This window comes from Salvelinus namaycush, chromosome 33 (assembly GCF_016432855.1).
Source record: "Salvelinus namaycush isolate Seneca chromosome 33, SaNama_1.0, whole genome shotgun sequence".
Taxonomy (NCBI): Eukaryota; Metazoa; Chordata; class Actinopteri; order Salmoniformes; family Salmonidae; genus Salvelinus; species Salvelinus namaycush.
Genome location: NC_052339.1, coordinates 26,659,772 through 26,682,091, shown reverse-complemented (window position 1 = coordinate 26,682,091; position 22,320 = coordinate 26,659,772). Strand labels below are relative to the sequence as shown.

General features: G+C 44.7%; 1 protein-coding gene across 3 annotated transcripts in view; it reads left to right on the top strand.

Annotated features, from left to right (window-relative positions):
* Positions 1 to 617: 617 nt before the first annotated feature.
* Positions 618 to 22,320, top strand: part of LOC120028099 (receptor-type tyrosine-protein phosphatase mu-like) — a 305,294-nt gene continuing 283,591 nt past the window's right edge. For all 3 annotated transcript variants that reach the window (XM_038973267.1, XM_038973266.1, XM_038973265.1), the window contains exon 1: positions 618 to 1,105. In XM_038973267.1, coding sequence (XP_038829195.1) covers positions 1,033 to 1,105 — 73 coding nt within the window. In that variant the 5' untranslated portion in view covers positions 618 to 1,032. The remainder of the gene's footprint in view (positions 1,106 to 22,320) is intronic.

Here is a 22,320-nt window from a genome sequence, read left to right as displayed (position 1 = left end):
GGTCTCTCTTTATGTAGTGTTGTGTTGTCTCTCTTGTTTGATGTGTGTTTTGTCCTATATTTTATTACATTTATTTTTATTTTTAATCCCAGCCCTGGTCCCGACAGGAGGCCTTTTGCTTTTCTATGTGCTGTAATTGTAAATAAGAATTTGTTCTTAACAGACTTGCCTAGTTAAATAAATAAAAATATATAATGCTTTTGAATGACACTTCCGGTCTTGGCGGGAAATACCGGTTTACCTGGGAGAATTGATTTATTCTCAGACTGGAACATTTGTAAAATACCTGGGAAATATTCAACCCTACCTGTAATCATAACACCATAACAAGGTGGTCAGAGATATTTTAGCTTAGTATATTTATTTGCATTGAGACAAAAAGCTCAAATTGCAGTTATGTTATGCTATGTATAAGTCCCCCCCCCCCAAAAAATGTGCAATGCTATTAATGACATAAGAAACTCAATTAACTGTGAAGCAATATGATGACGCAAGGACGCTCAAATTCGGCCCCTAATTAGGAATCTTCATAGTTGACTTTAAATGATGCCCCTCCCCGTCTTTATCAACCACAGCTGTATCAAACCGGGTCTGAAACAACAATCTGAAACTTTGACTCCACAGTTTAAAACATAGATATAGGCTAGAATAGAATAAACAAACGTATTTGCATGTGAATTGTCTATCGTTCCGTATTTACAGCAAGAATCCTAGCAAATTTTGGATGAAAGTATGAAAGAAAACCAAAGTCACTCCATCTGAATACCGACACCTCTATTGGAGCGCTCAGTGTCTTGAGCTTTTCTCTGTTCGCTGTGACGTTAGTTACCTCCTAGCAGCCAGCAAGTCACTACCGGAGCGGAGCCGCTTGAAAGATGCACAAGTAACCAAGTAGGGAAAGACAGACAGGGGAACACTCCCATTACCGGGCACGTTAGCTGTAAAAACGGAATATTTTCCTCTGTCAGAGCGGAAGAGTAGAATAGATTTTTACCCCGGAGCCGGGGGTTACGTTCGCGATACTCTCCCGCAATGGAAAGACTTTTAACTTGTCTCATTGCTGCGGGAAGCTTATTCCTTACAGTTCGAGGAGTAGTATTCAAAGGTAAGGCTCCTCATTTATTTTGTAGTGTATTTTGTTTGTTGTGAAAAGACCTATTCATTTGAAGTAGCCTGATCTAGTAGGCTATAACGGGTGCGTCGCGCTCTCTAGAAGAACGCATTCCGAAGTTGTCTGGAGGGCAGTCCAGTGTCTGTATCAACCTACTACTACAAGTTTTCTGCCGAAGAGCCTGTGTATGTTACTTAGGCTACAATTTCATTGTTTGCCAGGGAAATTAGCTTATGGCGAGTTTGTATATGGTTGTTTTAATGTCCCCTTGTCCATCAGTAAATAGATCTATTCGGGTAGTTCAAACAGACCGATGTGCCCCAGCCCAGCTCATTTGAAACTTTTAGAATGTAGTCAGCACTGTGGTACGCTATTTTACCAAATACAGTGTAGCAGAATGTCGAGATTCTCTTCCATTTTGGATTGTGGCTGTAGAATACTTTGGCAATTATTTATATCATCCATAACCACTATAGTTGTTGAAGAGTTTAATAGCTGTTAGGTGTCCCTTGACAGCTTATTTGGAGAGGGAAATGTTCTGTGCGCTACTTTTTATTATTATTTTAAAAAATTCTGATGCGGTCAATTTCACGTCGGTTTCAAGTTGGGTGACTGTCAGACTGACACCGACTTGTCTGAAAAGTTAGGACATCTTTGAAGACCTTATCAAAGCAAACCGTTACTTTTTATATATGCGAATCTATTTTAAGCAATCGAAGTCTAATAACCTAAATTCCTATTTCTGCTTCTTGTTATAGACTGTCATTTAGCGTAGAATACCTATATTGTAGTGTCATGGCATATTGGCAACATGCCACAGTGAAGGGCTGGGCAGTTGTGGAGAGCTATATCTTATGGATTGTTATACAGATGATTTGGTATGATCTAGATTGATTGTGTTTGACTGGATGAGAGCTGCATTTCACATCTCAACTGTGGCTCATCTGAACTTCATTGGAAGCATGTAACTATGCATTTTATTATATATATTTTTTATTTGTTTATTAAACTAGACAAGTCAGTTAAAAACAAATTGTTATTTACAATAATGGCCTACCCCGGCCAAACTTGGGCGATGCTGGGCCAATTGTGCACCGCCCTATGGGACTCCCAATCGTGGCCAGATGTGATACAGCCTGGATTCGAACCAGAGACTGTAGGGACACCTACAAAAAATGCCTTCGACCGCTGCGCCACTCGGGATCATATATTAAACATTAGGCCAACAAATACATCTGTTTTTCTTCAGTCATGCCACAACTGGGCATACTTTTCTCACAGTAGATGTAATATTGATACTCAATGGTACACAGAGCCGGACTACTGCTTTGGGGCCCCTGGGGTGCCGACCCAGGAAACACACACATATATATATATATATATATATTTTAGGACAACAGCATTTCAACATATTTTGTGGTAATGTTGTGCTTTTAAAGTACATTTCTTGCAATTCTACACTTTTTGCCATGGGTGAGAGAGAAATGTGGTGTTTTTATAGCTAATTTCCTGCAATTCTAGATAGTTTATCATATGCTATCTGGGGGGGGCCTCCCAACGCCGCCCCATAAAACAAACAAACTATTATTTGGTTAGAAGCCCCCTGGAGGTTATGGGCTCTGGAGCATGTGCCCTGCATGCCTGTTGGGTAATCTGGCCCTGATCCCACATGTTAACCACTGGTGTATTGTTTTACATGGGAGAATGATGATGGTTGTTTAGTTCAATGTAATGAAAAGTGTTTTCCGTATTTGTCTGAAGAATGACATTTTAGCAAATGCATTGGTTGGTGCATTTTGCTTTCTTAGTCAAACATCTCTGAATGTGTTTGGCTTATTTTCCCCTAATGTGTTAGGCAAACTAACTGGCCTATTTACTCAAGTCTTTATGAAGTCTAATTTAAACAACTTTACATGGGGCTATATAAAGTTGTGTTGACATTTTAAAGTAGACTAAATCAAATCTTGAATAGGAGAAATTGAAGTACGTTCTCACTCACATGTGTATTCTAATTGAATGAGCCAGACACATCTATTAGTGTAATTGTTTCCATCTACTTGTGCAAAAATGACAATTTCATGTAATAAAAATGCACTTTTAGACAGTATACCCATGCTATTTATCTACATCAGTGTTTTTTTCTCAGTTGTTCTGCATGTAAGTAGCCTTCCTACTAGATTCTTGAATAGATGTGAGACTGCGAAACTGTCCCTCTCTCTGCCTCTCAATGCCTTTACGTGTAATGCCTGATGGTGGCAGCATCGTACATACAGAACCCTTCACACAAGGGATCTCTTGAGGCTCAGGATTTGGTCCACAACCTCATCCAATAACTTTTTCCTCCGCCACCAATATTAAAAAGCAAAAACAGGCAAATATTTGCTAAACAAATTATTTATAATGGAATGTAAATAACTATTTTGATTACTTGCCAATCAGGGAGTAACAAAGCAGTGATGGAATTACACATGCAAATTAAGAGCCTTTTTATTTAATGTAAAAATGATTGCTAACAAACTAATTAAAAAGTGGCTGCAGTTGTTGTTCTCCCAAAACGTTCAGTAGTTACAATCACATCGTCTGCATGCATTCCTGATTCTTGGTGGCAACCATGCAAGGAGAGATTAATTTAAGGCGCTTGCATTGCATTTCCCTGCTTGCATCACTCAAGTTAGTTGTCTATGAGAAGTTAGACATAGGCGACCACACTTCACTTTTGTAGAAGCCCGTAGACATGCACTGAATGATACACGGTAGATATGGTAGATCATACATGTCATTCAAGGCAAACATATCATCAAAATGAGTATCTTGAACAAGTGAAGTTGAATGGTTATTCTCTTGCTTTGCTGTAAGTAGGGCTAAATTGTTAAGAGATGAACATGATCATTTGTAGCCTTTGCTCAGCTGAGCCTTGTGTTTGGACACCGAACAGGGCCTGGCTGGAGTGACCTTAATGTATTCTGGATTGCATTATTGTATCTTGTGTGACCATGAAACCCAGGATATCCTCTGGCTGTCCCAGATGGAAGGATATCTCCCTGCACTGTTTCTTCCGTCCATTCACTGCTATAAATATATATTTTTTTTTATGTGCCGAGCTGCATACCTTTTGCATACGCTGCATAATGCTCATGGTTCTTCTTCCTTGGACCTGGCCACACAGCCTTTCTGTGGACCGTTGCTGTCTCTCGCCTCTTTTCAACTATCCACTTTAAAATTATTTGTCTTTTAAGACAGACTCCCAGCACACGAAGTATAACCAGTCAAATAGCTCTCTATAGAAACTGTAGTAGAGTTAGTGGTTGTTCACATACAGCCCAGACAGATGGAGCTCTGCTGGGCTATCTGCACCAGTGGAGAATGAAATTAAAATCTCCACACCATCCCAAGATGGAATAGTTGCCCTCATAATGATAATAACACACCGTAAGTAATTAACTGGTATTATTAATGTCCACTATTGTGTTTCTGTCATACATACCCAGCTCTTTTGACACAAAGAAAGTCTTCCATGAAATTGCAAAAATGCCCAGACCCCCCCCCCCCCCCCCCCCCTCCTCACTGCAGGAAACCGAACAAGTTCAGGCAGTGCTTTCTCGTTTAACTCGGTTCTTCCGTTTTGTGCCTAATGAACACTACCCTAGTAGAAGTGAGGTGTCTTTATGCTCGGGCCAGGGAGGGCAAGGGGCCGGCCAGTGTTTTGGTTTAAAGTAATTGGGTACAGACAGTATAATTACCCATTAGATGTGACTCTGAAAGAGATGCTGAGCAAACAGGACCCTCCTTTAATTAAACTCGGCCCTTCTGGAGTGGGGGGGGGGGGGGGGGGGGGGGGGGTACAGCCGGACACACAGGGAAATGGGCAGGAAAACTCATGAATCAGCCAGCATGCCTATACAGTGAGGGCAATAGAGGCCAGGTGGTCCAGTCAGCGATTTGCACTGCATACCCGTCAGGTTTAATGAACTGCTGAGATTAAAAGAAGCTCTCGCATGATTTACGTATTCATAATTCCTGATGGATAATGGGGTTTACTGAATTTCGCTAGAGGCCTTTGTAGGTGACTGAGTCAGTCTAGGCGCTCATGAAAACGGCTAATTAATTCACCAAGGACCAACCCTGCCCCACTTCCAAGCCATCAGCAATCAGCATAGGGCCGCTACTGTTACTAGGATGTTGTTACTTGGGGATAGGCTGTTTTTTTGTTCCTGCTTCCTTGCATGTTGTTTTTCTGGAAGAGGAACCAGGTTACAGGAAGGGGGGCAGGTGAGTAGCCCACACTGCTGCAGCTCCTCCCTCCTCCTCTCCCAGTCTCTCTGCCTTGGATATATGAGTATGACCGCAGGCAAATCTCTCCATTACTGTCATCCTGCATCTGTGGCACTGTGGAGTCGTCATTACGGGTCATTAACAGTTTGGGGCCACAGTGTTCTTCTCAGGCATGAGAGGAGTTAATTTTCCTCTGCTCTAATAACGACCATGACTTTTAGTCACAAAAGGAAGTTTGAGAAATGCGCCCCCCTCCCCCCCCTGACCCTACCCGCCCAGGGGTTTTCTAAAGGAAATGGGGCCCACCTCTGCTTTAGCATGGCCTAAACATCAGGTAATGAATCAGTATAGGGTATCAGCATAGTTTGTCTACTGCTGCGAAATCCTTGGATCCCCCTGAACCCTCCCATGAAGCCATTTTATTTCTCAGGTGTGTTTGTTTCCAAACCATGATGCCCAGTGCTAATCCCTGTCATGTATTTCTGTCTCTGCTAAATGTGGAAGGTGTATATATTTGCATGGACCATGTTGTGCCAAATATATATTTTTAATGACTTTATAATTATTTCCCTCACTTCGCTCACGCCGCTGTTATTTATTGTAAAGCAAGCAGAAGGGCCGTTTTTGAATGGATCTTTATTAGTCATTTTAATATGGGATATTGAAAGGGGCAACATTGCGTACGGGCTGGTCTTTAGCTCTGCGGTGTGATTACCTGTTTGGCTGTTGATTTAAATTTGCGGCTTTCTGAATTCCGCCCTATTAGTGATAGTTTGTTACATTCATCATCCCCTTTGTCCAGGGTTCTCTCCATGTCAGAAAGACTTAATCAGGCATCTTGACAACAGTAAAGAGACAGCGATTTAGTGAGACTGATGGAAAATTACAAAATGGAACAAAATAGCCAAGCTCTGTGTGGCCTTCATGGTTTACCCTAGATATTAATCTCGCAGTATTTGTTTAAAAAAAAAAAAAATTATCTGAAAATATCACAATAATTCTGCCCCATGTTGCCTTTATTTGAGAATCTTAGTGCCTTCTGCCACAGCGCAGCCTCCTTGAAGTGTTCCACCTCTTTGTCCTGGTGTCAAACACAAATCATATGACTTTAATATTTCACAGTCTGGTCTCTCTAGGCCTTCTTAAGCCAATTTAGGTTTACCCAGTTTTGGGATGCGTGCCATGACCCTGACCAGGGCAAGACTGGCTCAAGGAGGAACATTTTAATGGTCCCGTCACTGTGTGTGGTCTCATTGAAACAGTCATCTCTCTGGGGCCCACTGCAAACACCGACACAGGTGGGAAGCAGTGAAACCAAAAACAGTCAACAGCTCTTGTTGAAGCTCTGTCGACGTGGTGTTAAAATCTGTTGGATCTTTACATGAGGTTTTAGGTCATAGTGTGTGAAACTGTCATGAAGGCAAAAGGTGGCTTGGTTTCTAGATGATTCCATGTGTGTTATTTCCTAGTTTTGATATCTTCACTATTATTCTACAATGTAGAAAATAGTAAAAATAAAGAAAAAACCTTGAATGAGTAGGTGTGTCCAAACTTTTGACTGTGTGTCTTAGAAGAAACAGCTCCTATGAGAAGCAGTCAACGCTCTGCTACTGCTTACGATTTGTTTTTAGGCTGATCTAAAAGACACGCTAAGCCACTGTCAGGGCCTGCATGTCTTCAAGTGGTCAGAACTTCTACAAATAACATTTAGAAGGAGCTTAAAAAATGTAGCACGATAGAGAAGAGGCGCTTTGAGAACAAACGCCACAAGCGAAACATTAAGGTAAGAGTGTGCAAGTACATTCAGCAAAATCTTAGAGGGATTAATCGATAATGAGGGTCATCGGCCCACTGTATTAAATAACGTTGTCGTACACAAACCGTCCTAATCCCATGGCCAGCTGGGCCTGTCTCAACACGATGGACTATAATTAAGAGGCCCATATTAAATCCAGGCCAGCACAATACAATAAGCCACTGGATACGGTTGTTTAAGAATACACCCGGCAACCAGACGATATCTCTCCACAGGTCAGAGGAATTAATGTGTCTCCTAAATGATAATCTCAGTGGTGGGCACCAAAAAAAAACTCAGTCGTAGCCTCCTCACCGAAGGATTCTAATGAATTAGCATTGTGTTTTAAGATGCAGATTTAACATTTACTGGAATACACTGAAATATGCACAATGCATACTCTCCTGACTCCTAGTTGAATGGATTCCACACAGTGCAGGAAGCAGTAGGAATGCTTCTGGAAATTCTCACAACTCCTCAAATATGTGTTCAAAGGGGAGGCGTGTAAATATTTTGATGTATTGTAATTCCATCTTTATCATAATTATCTTTTAATAGCTGTCCTCTGAGCTTGTTCACAAGTGCTGCCTTGCTTTACTATAATGTCTGTGTGAGTTAAACTGAGGGAGATGAAACAGAAAGCCATTAAAACAGGCATTAATGGGGAGAAGTGCTGAGGGATTTGGATATGTGAACAGCATATGCTGCCCGAAGGGGACAGACACTCTCTTTACCCCCGGGGAAAGGTACTTAGCCTATATTGCAACTGTAAATATTCATAAGTGGGTAATACGTTAAATGTGGAGTTAGACTCAATACAGACCTAATGCCAACTCTAAGGAAATGGAGTATGAAATGAAGTGGCTGTAAAGTGACATCGATCTTGTGACTGCGGATTTAGGTCCCATCTCCCTGCATGTATTTACGTGTGTGTGTGTGTGTGTGGTCGAGACTTGGGGTTGGCTTCGGTGTTGTCATTTCAGGGGGTGTTTATGAGCGTGGCAAATTTTTGGGGTCAGTGTCTGTCCTGCTCCTGTCCTCCCCGGCCAGCTGTAAGTATTTCTGATTGTTAAGAAGTGGTTACCCGGGGGGGGGGGGTTCAAGAAACTTCAGAGTTCGACGAGCCCCAAGTGGGTTGTGCAATGTGAAGTGGGGTTAACAGAACGCTTAAAGTTAGAGCAGTGTGACCCTTATAAGGGCTAGACTAGTTATGAAGTTGGGCAAAACCTAAGCTGGCCAGGCCTTTCTTTTTAAAGAGATTACTTTCCCATTTGCAACAGAAAATACATGTAGACTATAACCTCATGTTGATGGATACTTAATCTTCCTGAAAAGTGTTTTCCCAGTGTTTTTTAGACTTATCTTACTAAATCAAGATCGTAGCAGTGATATCGATGCAGCAGCTTCATAGTATGTTTAGAACAGACTTCAGCACGGAAATGCTTTTCCAAATCTCCAGCAAACCATTCATCAACTTAATCTCCATATGGATTCCAGACGTACACCCTAGAGGAAACCATATCATGATGAATAGGGGAACTTAGAGTGGGATACAGTACTGTAGTGGCAGCACTGCTAGATTCTGGACAGCTTGGCTCCTGTGGGGAAGTGGAAGGGTTTTGTTTGGCTACTGCAACTTTCTGGATTTTCCCTCCTCATACTCAACAAATTGATGACAAACTAGTCGTAATGGAGGATAAGTCTTCCATCTGATTTCCCACAGTAGAAGTCCATGATAACTAACCCAGCTCCGCCACTGGTTCATTACCTCGCTGGTGGCTCCATGAGGTTCACTGAGAAAGCATGAAATTAGCCCCCCGAAAAAGGACAAACAAGGCAAATCTCAAATGGCCAAAATCCAATTGAATCCAAATCGGCAATAGTTACTGCTTAGTTTTCAGATCAGTCTAAAAACACACTGTGTGGCAAACAACTTGTTTTGTTTTCTTCATCCTCAAGTGTAGCTTTTCTAATGCCCTAATCCTCCTACTAAACAGCAAAAGAAAGCGACTATTTCCATCCAGAATCTTTTTCTCAGTATTGCACAAAATGTCTATCAGAACGGATTGATGCTCTCTGGTGATTCACTAAGATGGATGACTGTTCATATGGTAGGTTGACCCTTCTTGCTGCCAAGCTGGGATATTGGAGCCCGCCTGGCTTGCTGGCACGGTAGCACAGTCTTCTAGACATACAGGGGGGCGGCTGGGTCTTAAAGAGACTGCTTCAAGCCAGGCAGAGAAAGAGCTTTGCATTACAGTGGGCTGGAAGATTGGCAGATGGGAAGGCAGGCAGGGCTCATACAGTCAGCGAGGGGAATAGGGTAGGAGGCAGGGAAGCAGAGAGACGATCACTCAGGCAAACAGAGCTGGTGGCAGAAAGCAGAGCCACTGAGCCCCAGGCCTGTCCAGGGGCACTGCATTAACAGGCCTGTCCAGGTGTACTACAGTAACGAGGGCGCCTCCAGCTCAGCACTGCCAGACCTGCTACTACAGTCATCACATCAGTGCACCCCTCACTGCTCCTTCAGGACTAATACTCACACCCAGCCCTGTCAAGCCTGCCACACATCACCTCATCTGGGGTGAGCTCTACGGCCAGGAGCCCCTTTCATGGATGTCTTGAAAGAGATATGTACCATATATGCTTTCACAGGTGTCGTGTCACCGTTCAGTGTATTTCTCATGGGGGGGGGGGGATAATGAAGGCATGTGTTTACCTCCCCTCACCCAGGGAGATAATGAATGCATGTGTTTACCTCCCCTCACCCAGGGTGATAATGAAGACATGTTTAGCTATAATTCCCCTCACCCAGGGAGATAATGAAGGCATGTGTTTACCTCCCCTCACCCAGGGTGATAATGAAGACATGTTTAGCTATAATTCCCCTCACCCAGGGGGATAATGAAGGCATGTGTTTACCTCCCCTCACCCAGGGGGATAATGAAGGCATGTGTTTACCTCCCCTCACCCAGGGGGATAATGAAGGCATGTGTTTACCTCCCCTCACCCAGGGTGATAATGAAGATATTGTGTTTAGCTATAATTCCCCTCACCCAGGGAGATAATGAAGGCATGTGTTTACCTCCCCTCACCCAGGGAGATAATGAAGGCATGTGTTTACCTCCCCTCACCCAGGGAGATAATGAAGGCATGTGTTTACCTCCCCTCACCCAGGGAGATAATGAAGGCATGTGTTTACCTCCCCTCACCCAGGGAGATAATGAAGATATTGTATTTAGCTATAATTCCCCTCACCCAGGGATATAATGAAGGCATGTGTTTACCTCCCCTCACCCAGGGTGATAATGAAGATATTGTATTTAGCTATAATTCCCCTCAACCAGGGAGATAATGAAGACATGTGTTTAGCTATAATTCCCCTCACCCAGGGAGATAATGAAGGCATGTGTTTACCTCCCCTCACCCAGGGTGATAATGAAGGCATGTGTTTACCTCCCCTCACCCAGGGTGATAATGAAGATATTGTATTTAGCTATAATTCCCCTCACCCAGGGAGATGGATTAGTGCAACTAGAGCGTTTTGTTGTCAGATTTCTTAAGTTGCTTTCAAGCACGAACGGATGAAAGCAAGAAAGGTCTTTCACGCCTAATAGGGCAGAGACACGGGAGTCACCCCTCCCTAAACCCGGCAGACTTCATAGCCCTCTTTAGTCACCAGAGGAGAGGACATTTTAGACGGCCTGTACTGTAGGAAGTCCTGGGCTTTAGACAGCAGAGGCAACATTAGATGGTCCGTACTATAGGAAGTCCTGGGCTCTGCCGAGCATTGCACATGTAGGTACACAGGCATGAATTAACAGACACGCAGACAAATATAGATGCACTGCACACATACCTCAACGTGCACACGCCTGAAAATGTATGCCCAACCACACACTTACGCTGCGACATGGTCTGCTCTGCTCAATACATTATTCAGGGCCTCTAAAGACCTGGCTGACGGAATGTGACAAACATTTCAAGCACCCTCTGTTCTAACCCACCGCCCCCTTTCACCAGGAAACAGCAGTAGAACATTCCAGCCCGGTCTTCTCTTCCCCACCGGGACCATTTACTCCCTCATAACTCTGTGCACCCCTCCTTCCCCCCTCTCTCCTCCAGGCCCTCTACCACCTTCCCCCCTCTCTCCTCCAGGCCCTCTACCACCTTCCCCCCTCTCTCCTCCAGGCCCTCTACCACCTTCCCCCCTGACTCCTCCAGGCTCTCTACCTCCTTCCTTCCCTGACTCCTCCAGGCTCTCTACCTCCTTCCTTCCCTGACTCCTCCAGGCCCTCTACCTCCTTCCTTCCCTGACTCCTCCAGGCCCTCTACCTCCTTCCCCCCTGACTCCTCCAGGCACTCTACCATCTTCCTTCCCTGACTCCTCCAGGCCCTCTACCACCTTCCCCCCTGACTCCTCCAGGCCCTCTACCACCTTCCCTTCCTCCCTCCTCCAGGCCCTCTACCACCTTCCTTCCCTGACTCCTCCATGCCCTCTACCACCTTCCTTCCCTGACTCCTCCAGGCCCTCTACCTCCTTCCCTTCCCCCCTGACTCCTCCAGGCCCTCTACCTCCTTCCCTTCCCCCCTGACTCCTCCAGGCCCTCTACCTCCTTCCCTTCCCCCCTGACTCCTCCAGGCCCTCTACCTCCTTCCCTTCCCCCCTGACTCCTCCAGGCCCTCTACCTCCTTCCCTTCCCCCCTGACTCCTCCAGGCCCTCTACCTCCTTCCCTTCCCCCCTGACTCCTCCAGGCCCTCTACCTCCTTCCCTTCCCCCCTGACTCCTCCAGGCCCTCTACCTCCTTCCCTTCCCCCCCTGACTCCTCCAGGCCCTCTACCTCCTTCCCTTCCCCCCTGACTCCTCCAGGCCCTCTACCTCCTTCCCTTCCCCCCTGACTCCTCCAGGCCCTCTACCTCCTTCCCTTCCCCCCTGACTCCTCCAGGCCCTCTACCTCCTTCCCTTCCCCCCTGACTCCTCCAGGCCCTCTACCTCCTTCCCTTCCCCCCTGACTCCTCCAGGCCCTCTTTCCCTCCTTGCCGCGGCTCCTGTTAAAGCTCTTAGCGAGGTGCAAAGGCCTAGACACTGATGGGCTCAGGCATCAGGCTCTCTCTCTCTGTCTCGCTCGCTCTTGTTCTCTCTCTTCTCTATCCTGGATTTCCAGGCCATGTGTCTCTCCTCTACCCACCTGGCTATTTCTCTGTTCTCTAGTAAAGGAAGGGAGAAATGAAAATCCTTTTTCTTCTCCTGTTCACATTAATTTCGCTCATCTTAATCCTGCTCTTAAGCTCCTGGGTAGTGGAGAAAAGCCCTCTCCCTTTCACCTGATCATCATAAGACCTGAGAACACATCCCCCCTCCCTTACAGGGAGACTGGGCTGTTTTCCTACAGACTTCAGGCTTGGTGTGAGATCATAGTGGCATTAGATATTTTGGGGGTTTGTTTGGATTTAACCTTTATTTAACTAGGCAAGTCAGTTAAGAACAAATTCTTATTTACAATGACGGCCTACCCTGGACGACGCTGGACCAATTGTGCGCTACCCTATGGGACTCCCAATCACGCCCGGTTGTGATACAGCCTGGATTCGAACCAGGGTGTCTGTAGTGATGCCTCAAGCACTGAGATGCAGTGCCTTAGACCGCTGCACCACTCAGGAGCCCACTTAGAGCTCTGGATGTTTGTTGTCTCACTTTTTCAGTGTAAACATAAATATCTTCCCTATGTTCTGACACTTTGTGGAAGAATGTTGAGTATGAAGCAACGGAATCCTAGAAAAACCACCTTAGATCATTTGAATGGTAATGGCGTTACACAGACATTCTATATGCTTTTAGAAGCGTGTTTTGTATATAGTTAGACAGTTGGCAATAAGAAGCCACATTATAGGTCTCCTGAAATAACTCTCAGTGCAATCACTTTGAATAGTTTCCTCCATGTAGTGTATTAGCCAGGCAGTTCAACAGTCCTCCCACTCCGCTCTCCTCTGCTGTGATTTAGATCATGCTGTCCCAGCCACGGATAGCTGTACTATTATATACCTCACTGACTGTAGCTTTAAAACAGATGTGTGAGTCGTCGGGGAGGTTACGCTCACATCTTTAATGAATCTGTGTGACGGCTAATTGCTGCCAGGGGGCCGGCGGGTTCCTTTGGAGAGACTGGCACCATGCCACCCAGAATGGCAGCAGACAATGGCACTTCCACTCCCCTGAGTCCCTGTCACCCTGGCAGCTCTAATTGTTCCTCTTTATGGATCTCTGTGTGGCATGGCAGGGACATGTCAATGTGAGGCTGCCTGCCTTCACCCGCTTTTTCACAGGTGTCGTGCCGCTATCGCCCACGCCACCAACCTAAACCCCCGCCCTCTCCATCCCGGAGTCACAGTGGAATGCATTTTTGCAGGCCACCATGTCATCCTGACATGTAAATTGCCAAGGGTACGCGTGGCGTCAGGCATCGAGAGCATGACAGTACAGCACTTATGCTGCCCGCTGCACAGAGGAAAGAAAGAGCTCCGAAAGAGAAGGGCAGCGTTCGAGAGTTCATTTTTTTCCCTTATGTTTGTGGGAACATAATAACAGACCGGTCTGTAATTACTGCCGCAGTATGACCTGAACGCTGCCATACTAGATGATTGTGAGGTCTAGGGACCGGTTGTGACTATAGAGGCTGAGGAACTGGTTCTGATGTTCTCTTCATCTGCTTGAATGAGTTGAGGTCACACAGACGCTCCTTCCCCTGAGTCCATACTCTCTCTACATACCTATTGATTAGCATGTCTTGTTGTAATGATTTATCCCAGCAGGCTCCCAACATATCGGCCTGTGTTTGGAGCACTATGCTACAGGGAGAATGCACTCACTGAGAAGCCTAATGTCTGGGTGGTTCCTGAGGTCTGGATGGGTCTACCACATAGGACTAGTAGCACAGACACATTGCTGTGTGTGATCTGACTCACAGAAATAAAACAGTCCATTAGGGAGTGGTAATCTCAAAATGCAAATTTCTTCTCCTGGCTTCTCGACTACTTCTATCTAAACTTCCCAATCAGAGGCCTCCCTTATGTCTACTGAACTACCCAATCAGAGGCCTCCGTTCTCTTTCTCAACTCTCAGAGCCTTCATGTCAGTCAGCGACTCCACGACTTCACAAGCGCTCCTCTTGCTCTCTCTCGCTCTCTTTGTCTGTCTCTGTCTCTTCTTTCTTTCTTGTTAACCTTCTGGCGCGCTCCGTTCTTCCTTGGCACAAAGACCACAGACCCCCCCCCCCCCCTCCGCCCCTCTCTCTCTCGTAAGGCCCAGAGGTTGTCACAACGCAGGCCTCCATAGCTTGACAGCATTATTTACCTCCAGCCCCTCCAACAATACTCATACCAGGCAGGTCCTCAATGGATCCATGGGGGATAGTGGGGGACCTTCCAGCTGTGGTACTGCCTGGGTAGAGAGACCGAGGTCTTTGGTGCGTCTGACCCTCCCCTCTGCCTTCTGTGATGACCTTCTCCTAACTACTACACCAGGGGAATATCACTCCTCTCTCCCCTCCAAACAAAGCGGGGGAGAGAGGAATCCACACCCAGGTTTTCATCATAGACGCCAGCGGTGTCTTGCATGACCTTTTCCGGACGGGGGGGACGGGGGACGGGTGGTGTGTGAGAGCTCATTCACATAATGCTTTCCCACCTGGTGTGTGCCTGGCATGATCAGATGCCCTGTAGAGAGATGCCATCTTTCACCCCCCCCCCCCCCCCCCCCCCCCCCACACACACCTTTGAGCGGGAGGCTTTCAGATCCATCTTCTGGCATCACAGTGGATATGTATTCACGCGTCACACTGAGTGACGCATTTAGTCAGCCAGTATGGAGCAGCGTTAATACACAACTCAGACATTATTAAAGTACAGCTGGTTAGGCCCACTTTACAGCCGTTGCTACTCATTGCTGCTTCGTAGCTCTCCTAAAATACTCTTCCCCCAGTGGGGATGGGTGTGTGTCAGCACCTGCGACATCTCTGGCTCCTCTTGTCATAGTTTCCAGCCACACAGGAAGTGGCAGGGAGAAAGGGCAGGGTGCTGATTGGTCCATCCTGCGTTTCCTGGTGAGCTCAGTGTTATCTGGTTGGGTGGCAGAGCCAGGGCAGGGGGAGTCACAGGAAGCCGAGCCAAAGGAAACAGATCGTCAGGGCAAACAGAAACAGAGATCATATCAGACCATTAGACATGAGCTCATCGGGTGGGAGAGTAGAGTGGTTAACAATCACATTTGGTGTCCTGATTTCACTCCCGGGCGTCAACATTTCCCCAATATTTCATATCTGCTTTTCCTTTTGATGGAATGAATAGCAGTAGTGCCCTAAACTAGCTAGATGGATGCACAGTACACTTTTATTAAACTGTCTCAGACTAGTTAAACTTGTAGGCTTTTATGGCGTCCCATGCTACTGTCGGTCGCCACCATGCATTGCCTGCTGAGAGTTTAGATTTTATATGTGGAATCTGGCAATACCTCCAATTAGGCTTACATCAGAAATATTGTAAAATATATTTTATGGGATTGTACATTTTGTGACCTTAATTCGGGGAAGCACAATCCAGGATTGATGATTCAGCCCTATGCTGCTGGAGTCAAAGATTCTAGAGGAGTAAGGAGAGGAAGTCCTTTCTCGTTTCACTTTTTCTCTCAAGTTCTCTTCTTCGCTCTCGCTCTCTTTCTCGCTCTCTTTCTCGCTCTCTTTCTCGCTCTCTTTCTCGCTCTCTTTCTCGCTCTCTTTCTCGCTCTCTTTCTCGCTCTCTTTCTCGCTCTCTTTCTCGCTCTCTTTCTCGCTCTCTTTCTCGCTCTTTTCCTCGCTCTCTCTCAATTTCAATTTAAGGGCTTTATTGGCATGGGAAACATATTTACATTGCTATAGCAAGTGAAATAGATAATGAACAAAAGTGAAATAAAATAATAGACATTTCAAATGTTATGTCTATATACAGTGTTATGATGTGCAAATAGTTAAAGTACAAAAGGGAAAATAAATAAACATAAATATGGGTTGTATTTACAATGGTGTTTGTTCTTCACTGGTTGCCCCTGTGGCAATAGGTCACAAATCTTGCTGCTGTGATTGCAGACTGTGGTACAGTATTTCACCCAATAGATATGGGAGTTTATCCAAATTGTGTTTGTTTTCAAATTCTTTGTGGATCTGTGTAATCTGAGGGAAATATGTGTCTCTAGTATGGTCATACATTTGGCAGGAGGTTAGGAAGTGCAGCTCAGTTTCCACCTCATTTTGTGGGCATTGTGCACATAGCCTGTCTTCTCTTGAGAGCCATGTCTGCCTACGGTGGCCTTTCTCAATAGCAAGGCTATGCTCACTGAGTCTGTACATAGTCAAAGCTTTCCTTAATTTTGGGTCTGTCACAGTGGTCAGGTATTCTGACACTGTGTACACTCTGTTTTAGGGTCATAGCATTCTAGATTGCTCTGTTATTTTTAATTCTTTCCAATGTGTCAAGTAATTATTTTTGTTTTCTCATGATTTGATTGGGTCTAATTGTGTTGCTGTCTTAGGGCTCTGTGGGGTCTGTTTGTGAACAGAGTCCCAGGACCAGTTGTTTATGAGGCTCTTATCCAGGTTAATTTCTCTGTAGGTGATTGCTTTGTAATGAAAGGTTTTGGAATTGCTTCCATTTAGGGGGTTGTAGAATTTAACGGCTCTTTTTTCTGGATTTTGATAATTAGCGTGTATCCGCCTAATTCTGCTCTGCGTGCATTATTTGGTGTTTTACGTTGTACACGGAGGATCTTTTTTTTTTTTTCAGAATTCTCCATGCAGTCTCAATTTGGTGTTTATTTCATTTTGTGAAGACCTTGGTTGGTGAGCGGATCCCAGACCTCACAACCATAAAGGGCAATGGGTTCTAGAACGGATTCAAGTATTTTTAGCCAGATCCTAATTGGAATTTCTAATTCTCTCTCTCTCTCGTTATCTATTCTAGCCCCTCTATTGGGCACTGCGTATACTCTATTCTTAATCCCCACTGATGCGTATCAAAGTAGGGAAGGTCTACACTGTATTAATGATGTAGTACGATAGAGTTATGATACAAAAAGCATGTGAATATATTCACCTGCATGCTGCACTCAGCCTAGTTTCAGGGGAATATCATATTTGGGCAGCAAGAGTGTGCCGCAGTTCACAGAAGAACAAGATTGGTAGGAAAGGAGCTTCAATTTATATCTACCAGTAAATACAAGCTAAGCCAACGATGGTATGAAAACCAAGTATTCAAAAATGTTGGTCCGAAGTCTTAGTTGAGTCTGTGATGCGCAGTTCAGTCATAATGTGGTGTTTGAATGAACATTGCTAAAGTCTTTCCCCAAAAATCCTTCCCAATTTTTAAATGTTGACTCCAAAGTAGGTACACTTATATAATGATGATCTGTATCAATTGGGAGGGCATTGGTTTCGCAAACTCTACCATCACATGTATGACATTGAACAGTACCCGAAACACTGCTAGCCAAAAGGTCTCATGCTTGGTGTGCAATTTGAATTGCAGGGCAACTATTTTTTCCCCCACAATTACAAAATGGTCTCCTGATGTGGTTTAAGTGTTGTTGTGGACTTGGATTTTTTATTTTATATATATATATACACACAGTTGAAATTGAAGTTTACATACACCTTAGCCAAATGCATGTAAACTCAGTTTTTCACAATTCCTGACATTTAATCCTAGTAAAAATTCCCTGTCTTAGGTCAGTTAGAATCACCACTTTATTTTAAGAATGTGAAATGTCAGAATAATTGTAGAGTGATTTATTTCAACTTTTATTTCTTTCATCACATTCCCAGTGGGTCAGAAGTTTACATACACTCAATTAGTATTTGGTAGCATTGCCTTTAAATTGTTTAACTTGGGTCAAACGTTTCAGGTAGCCTTCCACACGCTTCCCACAGTAAGTTGGGTGAATTTTGGCCCATTCCTCCTGACAGAGCTGGTGTAATGGAGTCAGGTTTATAGGCCTCCTTGCTCACACATGCTTTTTCAGTCCTGCCCACACATTTTCTATAGGATTGATAGCCACTCCAATACCTTGACTTTGTTGTCCTTAAGCCATTTTGCCACAACTTTGGAAGTATGCTTGTGGTCATTGTTCATTTGGAAGACCCATTTGCGACCAAGCTTTAACTTCCTGACAGGTCTTGAGATGTTGCTTCAATATATCCACATAATTTTCCTTCATGATGCCATCTATTTTGTGAAGTGCAGCAGTCCCTCCTGCAGCAAAGCACCCCCACAATATGATGTTGCCCCCCCCGTGCTTCACGGTTGGGATGGTGTTCTTCGGCTTGCAAGACTCACCCTTTTTCCACCAAACTTAACGATGGTCATTATGGCCAAACAGTTCTATTTTTGTTTCATCAGACCAGAGGACATTTCTCCAAAAGTATGATCTTTGTCCCCATGTGCAGTTGCAAACCGTAGTCTGGCTTTTTATGGATGTTTTGGAGCAGTGGCTTGTTCCTTGCTGAGCGGCCTTTCAGGTTATGTCGATATAGGGCTCGTTTTATGTGGATATAGATATTTTTGTACCTGTTTCCTCCAGCATCTTCACAAGGTCCTTTGCTGCTGTTCTGGGATTGATTTGCACTTTTCGCATCAAAGTACGTTCATCTCTAGGAGACAGAACGCGTCTCCTTCCTGAGCGGTATGACGGCTGCGTGGTCCCATGGTGTTTATGCTTGCATACTATTGTTTGTACAGATGAACGTGGTACCTTCAGGCGTTTGGAAATTGCTCCCAAGGATGAACCAGACTTGTGGAGGTCTACAATTTTTTTTCTGAGGTCTTGTCTGATTTATTTTGATTTTCCCATGATGTCAAGCAATGAGGCACTGAGTTTGAAAGTAGGCCTTGAAATACATCCACCTGTACACCTCCAATTGACTCAAATTATGTCAATTAGCCTATCAGAAGCTTTTAAAGCCATGACATAATTTTCTGGAATTTTCCAAGCTGTTTAAAGGCACAGTCAATTTCGTGTATGTAAACTTCAGACCCACTGGAATTGTGATCCAGTGAATTTTAAGTGAAATAATCTGTCAGTAAACAATTGTTGGAAAAATTCCTTGTGTCATGCACAAAGTAGATGTCCTAACCGACTTGCCAAAACTATAGTTTGTTAACAAGACATTTGTGGAGTGGTTGAAACACTTGGGTTGGAGTCATTAAAACGTGTTTATGTAAACTTCCGACTTCAAGTGTTTGTGAGAGAGTGATTTGGAGAGTACAAACCTGATACATCTAAGAGAACTCAAACTAAAGGAAAACTGAATTTTTCCCATAGTGCACTACTGTCCTATCAATCCTGTTGACTAGCCACTTTACCCCTAGATATGTACAGTAAATAGCTATCTCAGTTATGTATTCATTCCTTGTCACTATTTCAATTTTTTTATATTACCTTTTTAACTCTGCATTATTGGAAATTGACCCATAATTAAGCATTTCACTTTTAGTCTACACCGGTCTACGAAGCGACATACGATTTGATTTGTTTCGCCGGGAGGGTCATGTTTTTTTTATTTTTTTCTAAATGAGAGTATATCCACTTTGCCAGGCACCACTACACTACTGCTTAACTGTGCCTAGATGTGGTCAGAAGTTGTGTGGTTGTTTTAAATAATTTTCCTCCACAAATGGATTTTAATAATGAATGAACACAATGAAGTAAATTATGGAGCTTCAGCTTCATTTGTTGCCGTATTGATTAGACCTTGTGTATTTGAGGCTGCAGGGCCCTATGCTCGTAGTGTGCACTCCTGAAGGACCTAGCGCGTTGTTCGCGGCAGGGAGGGGTGTGAACAATTCCTGTGGAAGGAGTTTATGACAAAGCAGGCCAATGAGTCGTGTCAGTTAGTCCAAGCGGACTGTAGAACGCATTTCTCTTTTTAATCCACCCACCGTACTCCACCGAGAGATGTGAGGTACTGAAAACCCAGAATCAGATAAATATTCTCATTATCCATCACTAGGTTGAATTTCCAGCTATAATATCAAAAAATTGTTTAACTTTGTCATAACATTTGCATGGCATCGTGTCTTCCCACATCTCAGGAAGCGTCAAGACGTTGGGAAAGGGTGGATATCATGAAACCGTTTGTATTAAAATCACTCCTTTTTTAATAATTGTTTGCTATTCATGAAGCTATTTTCCCTTGATCCTTCTGGGTGTGTAGCGCAAAGGCCATACTCAAAACAGGTCAGGATTAAACCCTTTAGATTCAGCCTGCCCCCGCTCAAGAATTATCTATCAAGGGGAGGGGGGGCAATTTTCAGAAACTCTTGCTTAATCTTGATTAATTCTTAAGAAACCCGAGCCAGATTTAAAGTTTATCATGGTCCTCTTTCATTGGGGAGATGAGGGGCCTCCCACGTGTTCTCTTCATCTCTCTTTAAGACACGCTCAGAGGAGCCCAGCCACGATGGCCCGCCACACAGCCTGATCCTCTTACAGGAAACAGCTGACTTTACACTAATTCAAATTCTACCTCTACAGTGATTTATGATATGTCTAAACCCCTCTCCTACTACTCACAACAGATGTACCCAAACCCAGCATGGGGCTTGGGTGAGAGGTATGTTTCTCTGTGATGGTTCTTTGTCTCCAGGCAACATGCAGGTCAGGCAGAAGGCCACCAGTCCTCCATCCTCCTCTTCTCTCAGTGTGCTGATGCTGTGTGATAAGAGCAGCATAGGAGTGTATGTGCTTGTGGAGGAGCAGGGAGCTGACAGACCTAGCGTGGCCCAGGGCCCTGTTGCCCAACATGAGGAAGGGGTGAGGTGAGGAGGACCAGCAACCACGCTGCTGGTGTCCTCCCGATGGTGGCATGTCTTGGCTTACACTGACTGATCAGGCGAGACAAGCGCCGCACGGATGGCAGACACACCTCGACCGGGGTGGCCGCCTGCTGCTATTTATACAGCCTGCTCCCTCCCCTGACATTTCTATCTCTCCCCTGTCCCTCCCCTTCTCCCTCTCCCTTGCTCATCCCTCTTCTGCCATCCCTTGTCCGCCCATACCACTTTGGATGACGGGAGGAGAGGAATGTTCTTCCTGACAAGGTGCGTGATGGGTGGTAGGACCGGTCCACGGAAGGTTTTCGGTGTATCGACTCCAAACCACAGCGAGCGCCACTTATCCGCCCAAACTCCAAACTGCCCATTTTCTGCTCTAATAACCTGCTAAGAACAAACACGTCATACATAAACATAGGAACGCACGGCACAGCCAGAAGGAATAAGATATTAAGCTGGTAGTGTAAAGTTCAGTTTTTGTAGATTTGTCTTCATGTAATATTCAACATGTCAAACTGGAATGGTGTTTTCCTTGGTTATGTTCACAAGCCTGCTTTTGATGGGGACACGCATTCTTCTTCATGTCTGTAAAACGCTAGAAGAAATTACACATCAGACTTATGTCATAATTTTTTTTAAAGCACCGTAAGTGGTGCTCCACTCTTACGAAGTTCTGAAAGGTGAATGAGTTTTTGGGTGCTGTAGCTAAGGTCTACACTAAGGTGGCCCATGGCATGGTTTATCTCAGATTGTCCTCTTCACTGAGGGTCTCCTCTCTGACACACACACACATTAAAGCCCCCAGTGGAGGGAGATGGCAGTCTGTCTGAGCCAGCTCTACTCTCTCCACTCCCTAATCTCCTCCACACAAGTATCAGTGAAATGTCAACTGGCCTTCTGAGACCTTCTCTCCTTCTTCACTCCTTTCAACCCTCTGTTCCTCCCTCCTTTGGCTCCTGGGCAATTCCACAGTAACAGAGTGATGCTGAGACACATTTTTCACTTCATAACATCACAAACAAAAACCAATGATTGCAAAGTTAAACAAACCATACAACTCTATGTACATAAATACATTTACATGAAGAACAGTGCAGATTTAAAGTTTGGGAACCAAATAACGGTTTGTGCTGTCATTCTGTTACCAAACTTAGCACCTACACTGTTCTTCAAGTAAATGTTTGTTTATAGAGTTGTATGGTTTGTTTAACTTTGTTGTTTTGTCCCACATCACGCTGTTACTGTGGAATTGCCCTCCTCCCTGTTTCCATGCTGGAGCTCTTCCAC